The following is a 19366-nucleotide window of genomic DNA, read 5'->3' as shown; positions in this document are numbered from 1 at the left end:
TCAGTAACTAGTCCATCAACAACCGTTCCCCCCGCGCGCGTTCGGACCCGCGCAAATCCCAACCACGTGCAATATTTTTTGTATCCTTTCTCAGACTGAGGGAGGAGCACTAAAGGGGAGGAGCTTCCAGACCTTGGCGTCCCTTCCGCCATTATCTTTACTTCCGTTTAACCCGGAAACAGCCTTTTCCCCACTTCCTGACCGTGGGACCAACTATACCCCCCGCCCTCTGTTTTCCCTTCCTTTTTTTTTTTCCCCTTCAAGTTTCTGACGGCGGTGCAGGCGCTATCATGGGAGGCAAGAACAAGCAGCGAACCAAAGGCAACGTACGGGTAAGGGAGTTGATGCCGCCGGGAGGGAATTCGGTATTTCTGGAGAGGGGCCAGATTGGGTTGCCTTTTCAGAGGTTTCGAACTTGGGAGACGACACCTTTGGGTAACTTTTGGCTAAATAAAAAAACAGCTTATTCCTCACCAAAAGGGACGCTAAATCTAGGCGCTAGTTTTAAAGGTGTTGCTTTATTTGTCGCTGGAAAGAAGGTTAATGACTTCCCTAACAAGACTTCGCGGGGCTCTCCTTGCCAACCTTATTTTCCCGTATGGCGAGTCTCTCCTTTTAAGGGATACGAATTGGTGAGTGTGCCTAAACTTTCAAGAGGGGAGAAGAACCAGTAATATTTCGGCTTCTAAAATGTACATGGCTCGGAAGTGTTTGAAATGTCAAAAAAAGGAATTCAGATAACAAATTATTCCCGTATGGCGTTGGCTTTCTTGGTCGTAGACAGTGCCATATGCACATTTTCAATGCTATAGACATTTATACCCCTTTCTGTTTAAAATATTTAGGGTTACATCCTTGCAGTTAGTGAATCTTGCTGTCTCTTCATATTATGTGTGAAAATTGTTAAATACTTAGTAGCTATCTTCTCAAAACTTAATGCACCCTTACTGATTCCATGTTTTCAGTGGCAGCTGCTGTGAATATGTGTGCTGCCCCCACTCACCTCAGGGTTGGTGTCATTTCCCTCAAAAGTTCAATTTCAGGTGTTCAGCTCACCCCCGGCTGCAAGCTTAGCACAGTAATTGGCTCCTGACCAAATTTATAACCCAAAGCGAAACAAACTTATGGCCAAACCAAAACAGTCTTTTCAAATAAAGGTTTTGCCTGGATAGGTTCCAAAAACAAACAGCTCAAAATCCCCTCAGAGATGAGGAACCTCCAGCTGAGGTTTGTCAACAAATCCGGTGCTCTGAGTGTCAGGGCTTGCAAGGAGAAGTCACAGGAATAGTCCAAGCCAGGACTGTAGGGGGTTTCTTTTCAGCGAAGCCAGCCATGAATGAACTCCAGGCTAACCTTCGAGGCATTGGTCTGTTACTCCACCTGACAGATAACTGGCCGCTCCAAACATGAATGCTCTTTGCAACTGAATTAAATCTATGAGCTGCAGAGTTCCAGAAACACAAACAACCATCTGACCACGACCCACACATGTTGCTTCCAGCAACTCCTCCCTCTGCCAGCCATGCTAAATAGCCCTCCCAGTGCAACCCATTAAGAGGGGTGGGGTCTTTTCCCCATCAATCTGGCAGATCTCTTCCTTTGTGCCTTGCATGCTCCAGCATCTACCAAGGACGGCAGCTCTTCCCCCTCTTCATTGGCCTGCAAACTCTCTCCAGCCAAGGCATGTTCAGCCGACAGCTCAGGGTCAGCAATACCGGATGTGCCAGGAATGCTCCCATTCTTTAGAATTTAGAATATCTTGCATAGAATGATGGAAAAATACACTGCTCAAAAAAATAAAGGGAACACTTAAACAACACAATGTAACTCCAAGTCAATCACACTTCTGTGAAATCAAACTGTCCACTTAGGTAGTAACACTGATTGACAATGAATTTCACATGCTGTTGTGTAAATGGCATAGACAACAGGTGGAAAGCATAGGCAGTTAGCAAGACATCCCCAATAAAGGAGTGGTTCTGCAGGTGGTGACCACAGACCACTTCTCAGTTCCTATGCTTTCTGGCTGATGGTTTGGTCACTTTTGAATGCTGGCGGTGCTTTCACTCTAGTGGTAGCATGAGAAGGAGTCTACAACCCACACAAGTGGCTTAGATAGTGCAGCTCATCCAGGATGGTACATCAATGTGAGCTGTGGCAAGAAGGTTTGCTGTGTCTGTCAGCATTATGTCCAGAACATGGAGGCACTACCAGGAGACAGGCAAGTACATCAGGAGACGTGGAGGAGGCCATAGGAGGGCAACAACCCAGCATTAGGACCACTACCTCTGCCTTTGTGCAAGGAGAGACAGGAGGAGCACTGCCAGAGCCCTGCAAAATGACCTCCAGCTGGCCACAAATCTGCATGTGGCTGCTCAAACGGTCAGAAACAGACTCCATGAGGGTGGTATGAGGGCCCGACATCCACAGGTGGGGGTTGTGCTTAGAGCCCAACACGATGCAGGATGTTTGGTATTTGCCAGAGAATACCAAGATTGGCAAATTCGCCACTGGCGCCCTGTGCTCTTCACAGATGAAAGCAGGTTCACACTGAGCACATGTGACAGACGTGACAGGGTCTGGAGACTCCGTGGAGAACGTTGTGCTACCTGCAACATCCTCCAGCATGACCAGTTTGGCAGTGGGTCAGTAATGGTATGGGGTGCCATTTCTTTAGGGGGCCGCACAGCCCTCCATGTGCTCGCCAGAGGTAGCCTGACTGCCATTAGGTACCGAGATGAGATCTTCAGACCCCTTGTAAGACCATATGCTAGTGCGGTTGGCCCTGGGTTCCTCCTAATGCAAGACAATGGTAGACCTCATGTGGCTGGAGTGTGTCAGCAGTTCCTGCAAGATGAAGGCATTGATGCTATGGACTGGCCCGCCCGTTCCCCAGACCTGAATCCAATTGAGCACATCTGGGACATCATGTCTCGCTCCATCCACCAACGCCACGTTGCACCACAGACTGTCCAGGAGTTGGGGGATGCTTTAGTCCAGGTGTGGGAGGAGATCCCTTAGGAGACCATCCGCCACCTCATCAGGAGCGTGCCCAGGCGTTGTAGGGAGGTCATATAGGCATGTGGAGGCCACACACACCACTGAGCCTCATTTTGACTTGTTTTAAGGACATTACATCAAAGTTGGATCAGCCTGTAGTGTTTTTTTCCACTTTAATTTTGAGTGTAACTCCAAATCCAGACCTTCATGGGTTGCTAAATTTGATTTCCATTGATAATTTTTGTGTGATTTTGTTGTCAGCACATTCAACTATGTAATGAACAACGTATTTAATAAGAATATTTCATTCATTCAGATCTAGGATGTCTTATTTTTGTGTTCCCTTTATTTTTTTGAGCAGTATAGTTTAGCCAAATGAATGATTAATGATTGATATTACACAAGCACATGTTAGATTGATAAGGTGGGAATTTGTACATCTTGTGAGTAATGGCAAAAAAAGGATAGCACAAAAGATTGTAACTGACAAACTATGTATATAATTGAAAGATGGTTTTATGTTTTTATGTTTTGTTTGTATGTTTGTTGTAAAAAATAAAAACTTTATAAAAAAAGAAATATAGGTGTTGACAGCATGGGGAAATTTGGTGACAGCATATTAGTTATAGTTCAATTGTGAAATTCTCACCAGATGTTGTCTTATATTTTGTCAATGAGCAATGAGCTTTTTAAATAATTAATCTGTAACTTAATTTATAAATTGTCCAATTACTATTTTACTTTATTGTAAATAGTTTTTTTTCAATGTTTTGTAAAGTTTAGCTTGAGTTTGGATTTGAGGGAGGGGGAGATCAAACAGTATTATTTGCTTTAACAATGTAAGGAATCAAGAAGCAAACCATAAAGTTAACAATTTGATATGGAGGCCACCTTGAGTTTATAAAAAAAATAAAGATGGGATATAAATAATTAAAATAAAAATTGCAGCTTCAAACATAACAGTGATTCCCAAGGAAGTTTGTTTAGGGTATTGTAATAATTTTCAAAGAGCAGTTCTTCTTTTTCTCTCTTTCAAATATAGCCTTCTAGTAGTGGAAGAACAGCTGAACTTCTAGCTAAAGAACAAGGAACTGTTCCTGGATTTGTTGGCTTTGGCACCTCTTCAAGTGACCTGGGATACGTTCCTGCAGTTCAGGGAGCTGAAGAAATAGATAGCCTTATAGATGCTGATTTCCGTATGGTGCTAAGAAAACTTTCTAAAAGAGATGTCACAACCAAGTTAAAAGTAGGTTTGTTATATTATATTTAGAGGGTCATTATATATTTAAAGATTAATAATTGCTGTAATATTTTTGATGTTTTGTTTGTTTTTTCCTAACATTTTCCTGCAAATGCGGGGATCTCTTTTTCATATCAGTTGAGTGTTGATCCATTGGTTGCGTCAGGAATTGACCAACTGGCTTGTCATCCGAGCCTGATGTGGACTGGGAGAGAGTGACTGACCCAAAGTCACCCAGCCAACTTTTAAGGTTAAAGTGGGGTTAGAATTCACAGTTTCCTGGTTTCTAGCCTGGTGCTTAATCACTAGACCAAATTGGCTCTCAATTATAACATTTTTGATCTTATAATTTATTTGTAATTTGTATTTTTTTAAAAAATTATAATATGTAAAAATAAAATATCAAAAACCAAAAGCAGAAAAATAACACAAGCATACATTGCATATAAAAGTCATTCAGCCAAGTTTTAAAACACACTTGATTGCATGGAATATTTTTCTACTCTTCCATTACATCAGTAGAGAGCAGTTGAAAAACAAAGTGAATATTTAGCTATATTTCAAGATTTTAAAACTGGATTAAGTAACCTTTTTTGCTCTTTCCCATGTTAATCTATAATTCCTCATTTTTCACTTACCATAATAAGTCCCAGATTTTAGATATAAAATTCAGTATTACGTTACATTTTTACAACATTAATTTTTGTCATATCATTTTAATAAACTTCCGGATATTAAACCATGACAATGGGGCAAGGAACTTCCTGTTAGGATTTGATTTGAAAGTGCCTAAGATGCCAGGTTTTTCTGTAATTTTAAAGCTGCCAAAAGTTGTGTTTCTTAAAATTGGTGGCCAAAGAAGTCTAGTAAACTAATAGATTTTTTTTTTAAAAATCAATACTGTCTTGTGCACCCAGTATCATTTGGTAAATATGAACTTTCTTTTAATAACCACTGTAACAGAATAGGAGGTAATCATCAGCTGTGTTTTTTTTAAAAAAAACTTAATTATTTTTAATTTTAGGCTATGCAAGAATTTGGGGTAATGTGCAAAGAGAGAGATACGGAGATTGTTAAAGGAGTTCTACCTTACTGGCCTAGAATTTATTGTAAGATTTCTCTTGTAAGTATTGAAATTTATATTTATGGGAAGAGTTTGAACCAAGCCTGCTTTTAATTAGCTGCTGTAGTGGTCAGAGATGAATGCAAAGTTCTGTTATACCTCTTGATTTGTTCTGCAGAAAGCTTAGAATTAGATAAAGCAGTGATAGAGTTCTAGTGTGCTGTGGAAAGCCATATAGAAAATCGGGCATTAATGTTATATATATATATTTATCTGTAAGTTATGACAGTAAAATTTTCTTTAGAAAAATAGGTAATCTAAAATTGTTCATATGTGTAGTGAAATTATATAATTATTTTTGTATTTGCCAATGTTTATGGTAGGATCATGATCGCCGAGTCCGGGAAGCAACACAGCAAGCTTTTGAACAACTTATTCTAAAAGTCAGAAAACATTTAGCTCCTCATTTAAAAAACATTATGGGATATTGGCTTATAGCTCAGTGTGATATTTACTCTCCAGCAGCATCAGCAGCAAAAGAGGCATTTGAAAAGGCCTTTCCACCAAGCAAACAATCTGAAGCCTTAATGTTTTGTAAAGATGAAATTTTAAATGTAAGTTTTCACATTTGTATGCTTTTTAATTTTTGCTCAATATATAATTAAAAATTAACAGAAAAGGATACACAGTGACTACCTAAAGAAGTCCAACTGAAACAGCTTTTGCTTTTATACTTGCTAGATGTTTTTGTAGTTATCAAGTGTCTAGTCATTGCCACTTTTTAAAATAATGATGCTTTGTACCTTTGAGTTGGCTTTATGGCCTGGGACTCCCTGGATGAGTCTATGCAGTTTTCCTGTCAACAATGTTGCTATTACCTTCTTCCTACAGCTGAGATTGGCTCAAAAACATTCAGGTGGTTTCAGGTCTGAGGCAAGACTACCATTCACAGTCTCCCAGTGTGTTGTATGATGCTGTAGACTACTACTTTAAATATTATTTACATCATAATACATAAAATGATAAATGTATCTGCTTAATTAACCTTTTCTGAGACTACAATAATTTTTGAGTATAATGTCAGTTAAGATGTATTACAATTAACATATACAATTAGAAAAACCATTCTTTCTGAAATTATTTTGAATTTACTATATTATGTGAAACTGAAATTTAGAAATAATATTTTATCCTCTTTATGTTCCACGTATATGTGTGTATGTTATATATTTCCCAACCTGTTCATTTATTTGGCTTTTTTGTCTGAAGATTTAGACAATCCTTTTAAGCAGAATAAAGATGCAAAATTCCACTTATTTGGATTCATACCATAATAATTTTAAATTAAAGAAATATACATTTGGTATTCTAATACTGCATTATTATATTTTTTTTAAAAAATTACTTTTTATCTATAAATTGAGTATTTTTCCATTTAAGGATATCTGACTATTTTTATCCAGGTACTACAAGATAATCTTTTGAAAGAAACTCCTGATACACTAAGTGATCCACAGTATGTACAGTATATTTTTATTTCTTTGGAAAAATAAATTGAGTTTAAGTATTTAAAAAGATATTCTTGAAATAAAGGAAATGAAAGATGTTCAAGGTCTATCATGTTAGGTGACATGAAATATTCTCCTAATTAAGTTTTCTTTTTGGAGACGACCTCTAGTAGTTTTAATAGATGGAAGAGGTTTCTTTGCAGAGAAACTTCTTCTGGCCATTGGTACTGCTGGTCAGAGCTCAAGTCCCACTTCAAAATGAAGGTCGTTGCCTTTTCATATTAACAAGAACTGTGTTGTTTCTGCACAGCAAAAAAACTTGTTAACAAGAAGGTTGACTCTCCCATATTACGACTTTTTGGAATGTGCGGATTCTTTAAATTTGTTAATGAGAAATGATATGTATTAGGGAGGTATGGAACTCCAATTGCCACTTATTTGCACTCAGTTCTGTGACTTTCAAGGGGAAATTAAACCTGACAAATTAGGGAAATTTTGGAAGTTTCCTATTTGCAGTAATAAGAGATCTGTGTAGTTAATGCATACATACAATTAAGATTTGGTTTTCAGGATATGGGTGTGATGTCTTTATTGGGATTTAAAATCAAATATGAAAAAATATAGGGAAACTTGAATTTGTAAATCATGTTCTTATGTTTTTTATTCAGAGCAGTTCCAGAAGAAGAAAGAGAAGCCAAGTTTCATCGAATTATAACCTCTTCTTTATTATCTTTAAAGAAATTGCTTTGTATGATGCCCAATAACGAGATTAAATCATTGGAAGAGAGACTTAAGACACTTCTCTCTCAAAACAAATTTTGGAAATATGGGAAACATAACATAGCACAGGTACCTTTATCATTTTGCTTTCCTCAAAAAATTATTCTGAAATATAACAAAGATAAAATAAGAATTTTTATTGTAGGCATGAAGACTGCTTATTGTTTTAAACACAAAACATACGCTTCATATTTACTGGATTTAGCTGAAAAAAATCTCATTAAAATAACATATAGCATTATTAAAATTTTTGAGCTGGCAATATTGTTTAAAATCATTTTAACAATAGTGAAAAAGATTGCATTCCAATTTCCTAATGACTAAGTAGTACCTTGTATCCCAACTTCTCAAATATTAGTCCTGGATAAGAATTATTTATATGAAGAAGTTTTGAAGTATTAGTTCAAATGAAATTACAACTATTATAATTATTAACATAGTTTTGTATTTTTCTACTGTATGCTATTTTGTATTTTAAAATTCAAGCCTTATTTTAAATAAATTATGAAATTTGAGGAGGGGGAGATGAGTCCATTTGCAGGAAGACTACAGATTTGGTGCTTAAGTGAAGTGATTACTAAGTTAGAATTATCTGATTGCAAGAACTCTTATGACTTTACTTCAGCTTTGCTTTGCTTTACAATGTCAGAAGATATAATGGTATGTGGGAATGACCTTGGGAAGCAGGGCAAAGGGAACAATCAGATAAAAGGCAATTTATCCAGCACCAGGAATATTTTTATTTATTTATTTATTTATTTTATTTGTTTGTCAAACATGTACAAGGTAAGTATAGGTATGAACATAAACATAAAGGAAGTAAATACAGATAAATGGGGACAGTAAGACAGGGACGGTAGCCTCGCTGGTGCGCTTATACATGCCCCTTTTACAGACAGTTTGAGATTGAAACTGCAAGGGTTTGAGGCTGTAACAAGGGAGTCAGGTAGAGCATTCTAGGCATTGACCACTCTGTTGCTTAAGTCATATTTTCTGTAATCGAGTTTGAAGTGATTTACCTTGAGTTTGTATCGATTGTTTGCCCAACCACTTATTGTGATTGAAGCTGAAGAAGTTGACAGGCAAGATGTTATAGCAGACAATTTTGTGAACTATGCTTAGATCGGACCGCAGGTGGCGCAGTTCCAGATTGTCCAGGTGCAAAATTTTGAGCCTGGAGGCATAGGGAATTCTGTTGTGACTGGAGGAGTGGAATAATATGAGCAGGGAAAGCAGAGCACTCAGAGCCTTCCCCAGACTCCAGGACTGGCCCATGTTCCTCCCCAACCTCCTCACTGTCCAAATCTGCTGCTAGCTCCGCTCAACAATCATAAAGTTTTTCAGCATTGTCATAACCTTGAATGGTTGCTTAACAGGACAGTCATTAAGTGAGGTTTACTTGTACTGTAATCATATCAACATGAAAATATTCAAATATTCCTCTTGTTTCTGTTTTAGGTTCGTTCAGCTTTCTTTGAAGTAATTACTACTTTTTGTCAGTATATTCCTGAATCCATGAATGCAGAAGCATCACGAGTTTGTCCAGCTGTTCTTCTTAGCATTGATGATAGTGATGCTGTTGTATGCCTTACTCTTTGGGAAGCTGTACTTCATGTCGTTGCTACTATTGAGGTAATCTGGAAGTCATTATGTCTTTAAGTCATTATACATTGAAACCATTACTTAACTCATAGGCACCTTTCAGATTACATATCTTTTTTTAACCATTTTTTAATTTTATTCAAACTATTAAAATACAAACTCCAAAAAAAGAAAAAAATACAAAAACAAAACAAAATTTGACAAACCACCAAAAAGTACATAAAAAGAAAAAACAACAAAACTTCAAAAATAATTCCTCCGCCCCTTGCGAAGCAGGCACCCCACAATTTATAAATTTCTACCACACTGTTTACCTGACCCAATTAGTTTGACATCTATCTGCTATCTGGATACATAGTTGACAAGTAAAACCAACAGTTAAACTTCAAAACCCTCTGTTAATATCTGTTTATTGCATTTCACTTGCAGAAAGTCCACAATGGCTTCTGGTCTACCATAAGTTATTACAATCATTGCCTCTGATCTGTTCAGGATCAAATATCCTCAAATGGTTATTAATAATAGTGCTTATCCTTAAGATAACAATTGAATTTTATTGCCTAAAGTCATAAAGTCTCTGTTGTCTATATTTTCATAGCATTTGTCTTCTGTAAATTGTAACAGCACCTGTTAACATATGCTTTCTGATTAGGTATAATAAATCCATTCCCCAAACTCCTTTGATCTTTTCTGAATGCTGAAAAAGTTGAGTTCATCACTTCATTTCTATCAAATTTGAGTCTTTAAAATCCATACCTTTCTTGGAGTTCTCTAACCAACTTGTATTTTCAAAGTCAACCTCATATTTCAGGTCTACCAGCAGCAAATTACCTTCCAATATGTCTAGTTGTAAACCTTGTAGTACTATAACTTGCATCTTCGAGTTGATTTAAAATCGCGGTTACTTTATCAAACTTTTTATCCAAATTTTCAAGTTGAACTTCTAAGTTAGAAAGTATTCTGTTTCCCCAACTTTCCCAATAAGCCTTGTCTTAATATAGTATTGCCTGAATTTTGACTATATTTTGATATAGTTCAAAATACTGTGTTTCAGTAGTTAAACTTCTACAGTTGGAGCTTTTACATTTGTAAACAGCTCCTCTCAAAGACATGAAAAACACCATAGCAAATATAGCCTCAAAAAACATTGAAAAGAGATTTCCCAGCAAAAAATTTCCATCCAAAATTAAAACCCAGGCATTCTTAAAACAGCAGGCAGCGGAAAGAAAAGATGGAAACACAATTTCTGACTATTCTTAGTAACTCCCGTTCAAATTTGGGAACCCTACTGCCAAAGAATCATCTGAAAATAATAATAATTGAGACTGCTTAATGAATAAGCATACCTCAGTTTGATTATGTTTTTATCTTATACAGCCAACATAAAGTGACTTTTCACTGATAATTTGGCAGAAAATTTAAATGGGTAGGCATCATCTTTTCAGATCAACATTTTACATTTTTTCCCTTATGAACCAGTATAAATAACTTAATTAGTTATGGATACCTTAATATCTCTGTCTCCAGATAATTTATTTAATATCAAGATAAGGAAGTAAGATGCTTCATTTTCAGTATCAAGAAACTTAAGTATTCTTTAATTTACTGTTTTACATTTATTACTTTGCAGGATTGTTGGAGCCATGTGAATGCAAAAAAAGGAGTTCTACCAAAATTATGGACAGTGCTTCGAGAAGGAGGAAGAGGACTTGCTACTATTATATATCCTAATATCTTGCCATTTATTAGCAAGGTGCCTCATAATGTTGCAGATCCAAAGTTGAATTATTCAACAACATTCTTTACTTCTATAATTAAAGGGTACGATAATTAGTTCATGCTTTTTTAATCAAATAATGTTTATGTGTTTAAAAAAATAACTTTATGTTTTAAGTATATGTGTATGTGTTGATAGCATTTGTGTTTTATTTGAAGATGAAAAACAAATAGTTGAATTGGAAAGCTGCAAATACCAGTTCTTCTGAGAATTATAATGAAACTGTTGAAATAATATTTTGATGATGAAATTCATAAACTTTCCTCCATGTAGCATTTTTTTGTTTTGTTAGGTTTTTAGGTTAAGTTTCTTAACTTAAAGTTAAGTTTCTGGTGCTAATTTTTCAGTTGCTTCACTAAAAACACCATATAAATCTATTGATTATAGCATTATTTAATCCAATGTGGATATGGAAATTAACTTTAATTAGTTAGTTAATTCCTGCCTTTATTATTTTTACAAATAACTCAAGGCAGTGTTCATTCTGATCCTTGATCTTCTGTTTGCTTAGGCTATTCACTGAAAGAGCAATGGTTTGTCGATCAGAATCTTCAGCAATCATATCAACTTTTATGGAGTGTTTACAATTTACAGTCCTGCAGAATGTTGGTGAAGAAGAAGAACAAGTTAAAATACAAGAAATGCTTATAAATATCCAGGTATGTTAGCACAGGTGTCTCTAACCTTAGCAACTTTAAGACTTGTGGATTTCAACTCCCAGAATTCCTCAGTCTGCAAAGCTGGCTAAGAAATTCTGGAAGTTGAAGTCCACCAGTCTTAAAGTTGCTAAGGTTGGAGACCCCTGTGTTAAGCAAAAGTAAAATATTGGATTATCTTCAAAGGTTTTAATTGATTAATACTAGATTGGTGAGTTTAGTTTGCACCAAATATTAATAGTTTGAACAGTTTCTAGTTAAAATATACTGTTATGAAACACAAAAAGGTTATCTGAAAAAACATGTTTTTCATAAAATCTGCTTCTGTTTGCTGCCCCTATTAAAAATTTCCCTTTAGCAGAGCAACAAGGCTTCTATTTTCTCTAATTATATTGTTGGATTGTACACAGTCAACTTGGATACAGGTAGTCCTCGACTTAGAACCATTTGTTTAGTGACTGTTTGAAGTTACAATTACACTGAAAGAAGTGACTTATGACTGTTTTTCCCACAGTCACATGTTCACAATTCAGATGCTTAACAATTGGCATGTATTTATGACAGTTGCAGTGTCCTGGATGATCCCGTTATGATCTTCTGACAAGCAAAGTCAGTGTGGAAGCCAGATTCACTTAACAAACATGTTTCTTATTTAACAACTGCAGAAATTAACTTAACTTTGGCAAGAAAGGTCATAAAATGGACCAAAATGAACTTAACAACTGTCGTGCTTAGCAATGGAAATTTGAGACTCAAATATGGTCATAAGTCAAGGACTACCTTCACATACCTATTCCGTCTGTCCCACTTCTGCTCATGAGATGAACTTTATCCATATGGGCTTGAAAAACAATAACTAAAGATAAAAAGAATATGCTGCATAGGTTGAAACAGTTTTCAGAAATGGTATTAAGTCATGTTGAAATTAAAATGCATGTTTTTTTTCTTTACAGTTAATGCCTCTCATTGATGCAGTAATTAAAGAGCCCAAGTTACAAAATGGACCTTTGTTTTATGAGATAGCAGGCATGCTGAATGTTTGGAAAACAAAAGCAGAAATACCTAGTGATGATAGAACATCCCTCACTTTTCAGAGAATGTTATGTAACTTTTGGGATGGTCTTTCAAATATATGTGTGGGACATGTTGCTGTAATGGATGCAGATGAGAAATCATTGGCTGCTGTGTCTTCTTTGTTGCAAATTCTTCAGAACCCAGAAAACAAGATGAAAACAAATAGAAAAAAAGCTGTAAATGTAAGATTTGCAGAAGACAGAAAAGCTGAAATTAATGCCGAACATGAGAATTTTGTTGACATGAGAATGAATGAATCCAGTAATGTTATTCATGAAATTCATGGGAAACATACTTTTCCTCTACAGAATGAATCTTTAGAAGGTTTAGTTTGTAAACTTGCAAAACTAAGTATAGGGTACACCAGTCAACAGACATCTGACCACCACTTAAAGTTCCTCTCTGCCCTACTTAGCAACTTTGCTTCACATAAAGTTTTCCAGGTGCTTAAAGAAGAAAGCGATGATGTTCAGTATGAAAATCCATCTATTCAGTTTCTGCACGAAAAGTTAATTGTTTGGCTGAAAGAAGATTGGAGAAAAGAGACAGACTTCCTGGTTGATATTTTATATAGCATTCTCCATTGCTGCAGCAGTCCCATAGAGAGGGAAAATATTCTCAATGATTTAACAAAGGTACAGCTAAATTGATTTCATTCAATTTGTTTTAATGCATTCTGTTAGACTAATTAGAGTTTGGAATAGTAACATTTGTACTTGCACCTTGGTAGCTGTGGCTTATCAAGTAATATGCATAAATTTCTTAATATTTGGAATTAGAATTTCATTAGGACAGTTATAAAATACTTTTAATTATCCTTTAAAAATATCTATTTTTATTTATTAATTTTGCTTATTTATTCATTTCCCGGAATAGGAAATCAGTTATAAACTGATTTTTAACAATATTTTTTAAACTATAATAAAGAGCAATAAACATATCATAAACAATATAAAGAGTAGCATAAACTCAGCTGCTACTTCATACCATCTTGTTAATCAGAGAAGCTGCAAATCAAGAGAGAGCCAAATCTGTCTTCTGAGACATAGTTTCACACTCTAGGTATTGTGAACATTCAGTTGTCTATATTTTCACTAGCCATACTTTCTGATGATAAGAGAAATAAAGTACTTTGCTTAAGGGGGAAGATTAAGTTTTCTTCAAGTACACATTCTCTGACTAGAGAGTCTCTGGTGATGCATACTCAATGAAAGTAGATCTCCTGCAGATCAAGTTTAGTTTTTATGTTAAATAAAACATGTTATGCATAGGCCATATATATATACAAGTTTCTTCAGAAAAGAAGTACTACTCAAGATTGTGTTAAATACAATGTTAAGTAGAGCTATGCAGCTGTCTAATTTGTACAGCAAAGATGATTCAGAGAGTTTGTAGATGAAAATGTTCCACATGGTAGTACCTCCTTAGATCAAATAATTATTTTTCCGTGATTGTGCAGCTAATTTTGAAAGCTCAGGAAAGAGCAGAGTTTTTTAAAGGAGTGGTCAATAGGTATAACATCCCTGGCCATTTATTCCCAGATTCACCTTTTTTCCTTTGAATCCATATCCCTTTCTAATATTACATTACTCTGGGAAATTTATTGACATGTTTTAACGCTATTTATTTTTCTTTTCAAGATGGATCTAAAATGGAATATTCTTCTTCAAATAATCCAACAGGTATGTTCAAATCCCCTGCCCTCCTCCCCTGCCAAAATTTCATACATATTAGTCTGGGATCCAGAAAAGCACTAAATTGCTTCGGAATACACAGGCATTTTAGTTGTTCTTTCCAGTTTATGGCTCACTTGGTCACTGTTCTGTTGGAATGAATGAGTTCATGTTGCTTGGCAGCAAAACCAGCTATTCCCCCTCTTTGGCCTGTTTGTGGGTAATTTTTCATTGCATAAATGTTTCTGACTACAATATATATCCATCTTATTATATTAAAATGACTGTTTTGGTTACATATTATATAGGTAGATGATTTAGAAATAAACGTGTAAGAAGAATTAGATGAGAAGAGCCAAGAGGATATTGCTTGATTTTTCTTTTCTGCTGAACCTCTGAGAATAGAGAAATGCTTTGGAAAGGGAGCAGATCAGTTAAAAAAAATAAGAAAGTACAAAGTATTATCTTTTCCATTTAACCTTCAAGACGACTGAGGGAAAATAGCTGACAGTGATATTGAGTCAACCCACCTCACAGGGTTGTTGCTGTGGGGAAAATTGGCTGGAATAATCTGACGAAGGCTTCCTGAGACATTTACAATCAGGCGCTGTTCCCAAAAACCTTGTTTTTATTATTTCAAGGGCTGTAAATTATATGAGCCCCAAACAGTTTATGAATAGTCCGACAGAAGTCGGCCAGTCTTTCGGGATAAGGTTGATAAGCACCCACCTTTATCTCCCTTAAAATGCTGCCAATGACTAATTTGCCAATTGTACAAAGCCAAATGGAGCACAAAGTCAACACGGAGCTTCAGATTTTAAACCAACCAGAATGAGAACAAAGTTGCTTCCTGCAAAGGCTCATATCCCTTTGCTTCTCCTTTATGTCTTATGGGAGGGGCCAATCATCTCCAAGCCTTACTCCTGAGTTGCCCCTTTTGTCTTAACTGTTCTTGCCTTCTGGCAGCTCTGCGCAAATGTGCATTGGGAACAGGCTCCCCCTGTTTCTCTGCCTCGCTGATGTCAGATTCTGAAGGCTCCAGAGTCACATAACTCTCAGATGGCCCTGGCCCCATCTCTGTGTTGCATGCAGATCCCTTGTCCGAGTCCTCCCCAGACTCCAGGACTGGCCCATGTTCCTCCCCACTGTCCGACTCTGCTGCCAGTTCTGCAGCCTGTTGGCAGACCATAACAGGAAGAAGGAGTATAATGTCTGAAACTGCCTTGCATTACTTATAAAGGCAGGGAAATGAATGAATAAATAAATGAAACAGATACAGTATGACTTTCAGCTGAACAAAGACATACAACATGACTTTCTGTGCCAGTCTTTCAAATGAATATGGCCCTGCAGAATGTTTGAAGGAGCATTTCACAAAATGTGCTGACATAAGCAAGCAAGCTTTTACAGCAGCTTTTTATTGAGTCTTCTGGAAAATCTATGGCAGTTTGCTTTAAAGTGGTTTCAGATGATTTGAACATGCATAAAAGAGGAAATTGCCCTTTCTTAGAAATTTATTAATTGCCTCTTTGTCAAGATTCCTTTCAAGATGGAACATTTTAATTATCTGTGGTTTAACTAAGTCTTTAAACTGAATAGTATTTTTGATTAGAAGTATTCTCTGTGTGTGTTGGTGGGGGGCAGGCATGTATGCACATGCTCATGTATGTATCTTGAGATAATTTTTTATAGATCTTACTGATCTGGTACTTTGAAGAATACATTTAAAAATCATAAAGTACAAGTTTTTGATGCAGACTTTTTTTATAACAAACTAAGAGGTTTATTTTGAGATTAAAAGAGTAAACAACTACTTTGAAAAATATGTGTGTACTTTCTAAACCTTAGGCGTGTTCAAACTCTGAGAAACATTCCTTAAGTTCTACATGGCTAAAAGGAGATGTGTTAGGTGAGAAGCTTGTGACTCTGGCCGATGATCTGTGTAACATCAGCTTGAAGATGACAGTAACTTCAGCTGAATCATTTCATTCAGAACAATGGACTCTCCTAAGCTTGGTATTATCTCAGTTAATTAAAAATGGTAAGTGATTTAAACTTTTCTAATGAATAATAAACTTCTAGAAGAATTAGAAGGCTAGCCTTGCCACGGATAAATAATTTGAGGTACTGGTGTAGGTAAGTTAGGCAATATAATATTTAACATGTATGCTAATAAAAAGCCAGAGTTTTTTTTTCAGGACATTAAAAATGAGAACTCAGTAGTAGAGCTGTGGTTTTATGATTATGTAATAAAATGTTTCTTTTAATCCATAGAGTCCTTAATTGGTGAAGTTTATGTTAAAAGAATAATTGACAAACTTCAAGCTGCGCTGTCAAAAGCTAAGGATCTTTCAGAAGCTGGAAACACAGAACTATCAGTGTCTTTCATCTGTGATATAGCCTCCAGTTTTTTCACTTCTGTTAAAGGATGTTTAATGATGCCATCTTCTGAAGATTTATTATTAACTATTTTCCAGTTATGTGCACAGACCCAGGATATAACACGTTTATCAGGTATGGTTGCCTGTGTATATATGACCAATTCTATATATCGATTTTTGGGGTATATTTCTTACTTCCTTATTTGTAACTAAAAATTGCAAGTTCTTTAATTCCTTACATACATACATTTATATATATATACATATATACATTTGTTTTCGTAGATTTTCATGGGTACAGGTATGTAGGTCTAGGTGTGTTCAGGTCTTTTTCCGTGTAAGATTCAGAGTATCTTGGCGACGTTTCGGTGAGGTGCCACTCACCATGGCGAGTGGGACCTCGCCGAAACATCACCAAGATACTCTTAATCTTACACGGGAAAAGACCTGAACACACCTAGACATATATACATTTATATATACACACGCTATATAGTTAAGTATACATACACATATATACACACATACAGAATCAAATATTACAAAAATGTTGATCATGTTTTCAGGTAGAAATATTGAGAAAACAGAATTTCTGCATTTAGGCGTATTTTTGAATGTACATAACAAATTGTTTAAACAGGAATTAGAATTACACCTTTTAAAATTGAGAAATGTGCAGTTTCTTAAAAAGAACAATCTTGGCAGAAACACAAACAATTTGCTTCTGTAAAACAGAATAAGGATGGATCAGTCCTGGTACTATACAGCAAGCAGATATAGCAGTGTGTTTTTCATGGTTAAGACATCTAATCCGTAATTGAATGCATATTAACTTTTAAGAAGTATAAGTGGAAACCTTTTTATCATTTATCGATAAAATAGTTTCATCAGAAAATAAGGACATAGCTTTCTTAAGTGATGCAAACATGATTCTGCTCATAAGCTTTCTGTTTTACAGCATGATTAATGTGTATCATTCTGTTTAATAGTTACAATTCTGATCTATTTTTTCTTCATGTAGATTTTCTTGTAAATAAATTGAAGCATACTTGGATGTGTGGCATCACTTCACTTGTGCGTCAGCGTAGTATTCTGCATAAGGAGAGCAGCTTCCTACAAAAATCTGCATTCTGGGTCAAGAACCAGCTTCAGACATTAGTACTGGATATAAAAAGGTAGTTTAGAATACACTGGATAATTTGCTCAAAGCTAGCCATCACTCAGACTAACAGTAATTTTAAAATGTCCTGTAAATAGGATTTCATATTTCATCCTGAGATCAATATTTATTTTATTTAAAAGCATGACCACGATTGGGACTGGACTTCCATCACTAAACGATGCAGTCTTTAAGTGAATCATCACTTGACTGTGCACAGTTTTATGATCTTTTTTGCTATGGTTGTTAACTCATTTAGTTGCTAAGTGAATCTGGATTTCCCCATTGATTTTCCTTGTCGAAAGATGGCTGCGAAGATCATAAATGGAGATCTCATGACCCCAGGATGCTGCAACCTTTGTAAATGTATATTGGTTGCCAAGTGCTGAAATTATGATCATGTGACTGTGGGGATGCTTTATTGGTCATAAGTGCAAGGACTGGTCGTATGTCATCTTTTTTAGCAGCTTCATAACTTCAGACTAAATGAATACTACCTGAACTTCATTTTCCCCATCCAGTTTTGGTTCTTGTTCCTTTTCTTATCAAGTAAGTTTTATTGAGATTAAGTGACTAGTAATCAATAATTAATAAACTTTACCATTGTCAACTTTTCTTTACCACACTGCCTTATCGTCCATGGATATTCTGGATTGTTCTGTTGTGTTGTTGTTGCGTAGGCTGCCAAATCATCCAACTTTACCTTCCAAATCATTACAGAAATTATTTTATGCTCATTGTATGAGCCTGAGGTTTGCTGAGGCTCATTACACTAAATGATGGTTTCATTGTTAATCTTAGACAGATTGTGTCTATTTTATTATATACGTGTTTTTTGTACAAACAGATATTTTGCTATTATTTGAATTCTGTATCAAGCAAAAAGTTGGTTTATTTTCAGTTTGCAGGTTTTGATCTCTGTGGTCAATGATTTGTTGACTACATTGCTAGAAGCTGAAGATGTTTCTGCTTGTGTTCTGAAAGATTATGTTGAATGGCTTACTCCAACTCAGACTGAATGGGAAAAGATGCGCGAGTCTCTGTCCAATGAGGTATGTAAGCTAAAGCAAAATTGATACATGGTAGAGTAATCTTCAGTGTTCGTATATTTACCTACTTAGATTATTTTTTCATCTAAGGATCCTAAATGAAAGGTGTAAGAAAGATATTGCTGCTATAAAATATACATTATAACAATTTCAACATACTCATTTGAAACATATTTTAAGTATAGCAATAATTTCTCCATGGATAAAATACACTTTACATATATAATTATACATTATATTATAATGTACATTTGTAATGTAAATATATCCCTTGACAATTAGTGCCATACCTAGTTTTAATTATTATCATCAATTAAATGTTAAATCTTCATGAAATTTTATATTAGTATGGAATTAAATATTTGAAATTTTGCTTTTCTCAAAGATATGATACTTTTATATCT

The 19366-nt window shown here is 35.5% G+C and overlaps 1 protein-coding gene across 1 annotated transcript; it reads left to right on the top strand.

Annotated features, from left to right (window-relative positions):
* Nucleotides 1-159: 159 nt before the first annotated feature.
* On the top strand, nucleotides 160-19022 carry LTN1 (listerin E3 ubiquitin protein ligase 1). Its single transcript, XM_087937534.1, has 15 exons — nucleotides 160-332; nucleotides 4043-4246; nucleotides 5265-5363; nucleotides 5687-5917; nucleotides 6767-6819; nucleotides 7480-7660; nucleotides 9050-9223; nucleotides 10824-11014; nucleotides 11482-11629; nucleotides 12580-13335; nucleotides 14341-14382; nucleotides 16222-16414; nucleotides 16648-16887; nucleotides 17776-17929; nucleotides 18815-19022. Exons 1-15 carry the CDS (start codon nucleotides 291-293, stop codon nucleotides 18987-18989), a joined length of 2883 nt encoding a protein of 960 aa, XP_087793660.1. The 5' UTR covers nucleotides 160-290; the 3' UTR covers nucleotides 18990-19022.
* Nucleotides 19023-19366: the final 344 nt, after the last annotated feature.

This window comes from Pseudonaja textilis, chromosome 7, assembly GCF_049901715.1.
Source record: "Pseudonaja textilis isolate UNSWEBS1 chromosome 7, rPseTex1.2, whole genome shotgun sequence".
NCBI lineage: Eukaryota > Metazoa > Chordata > Lepidosauria > Squamata > Elapidae > Pseudonaja > Pseudonaja textilis.
Note: the sequence above shows the minus strand (reverse complement) of the source record. Positions and strands in the feature narration are given on the sequence as shown.

Coding starts and splice junctions, on each gene's coding strand:
- LTN1 (XM_087937534.1), top strand. CDS start 291: ATGGGAGGCAAGAACAAGCAGCGAACCAAAGGCAACGTACGG. Junction 13,336..14,340: donor TTCTCAATGATTTAACAAAG/GTACAGCTAAAT, acceptor TTTCTTTTCAAG/ATGGATCTAAAATGGAATAT. Junction 16,415..16,647: donor ATCTCAGTTAATTAAAAATG/GTAAGTGATTTA, acceptor TTTAATCCATAG/AGTCCTTAATTGGTGAAGTT.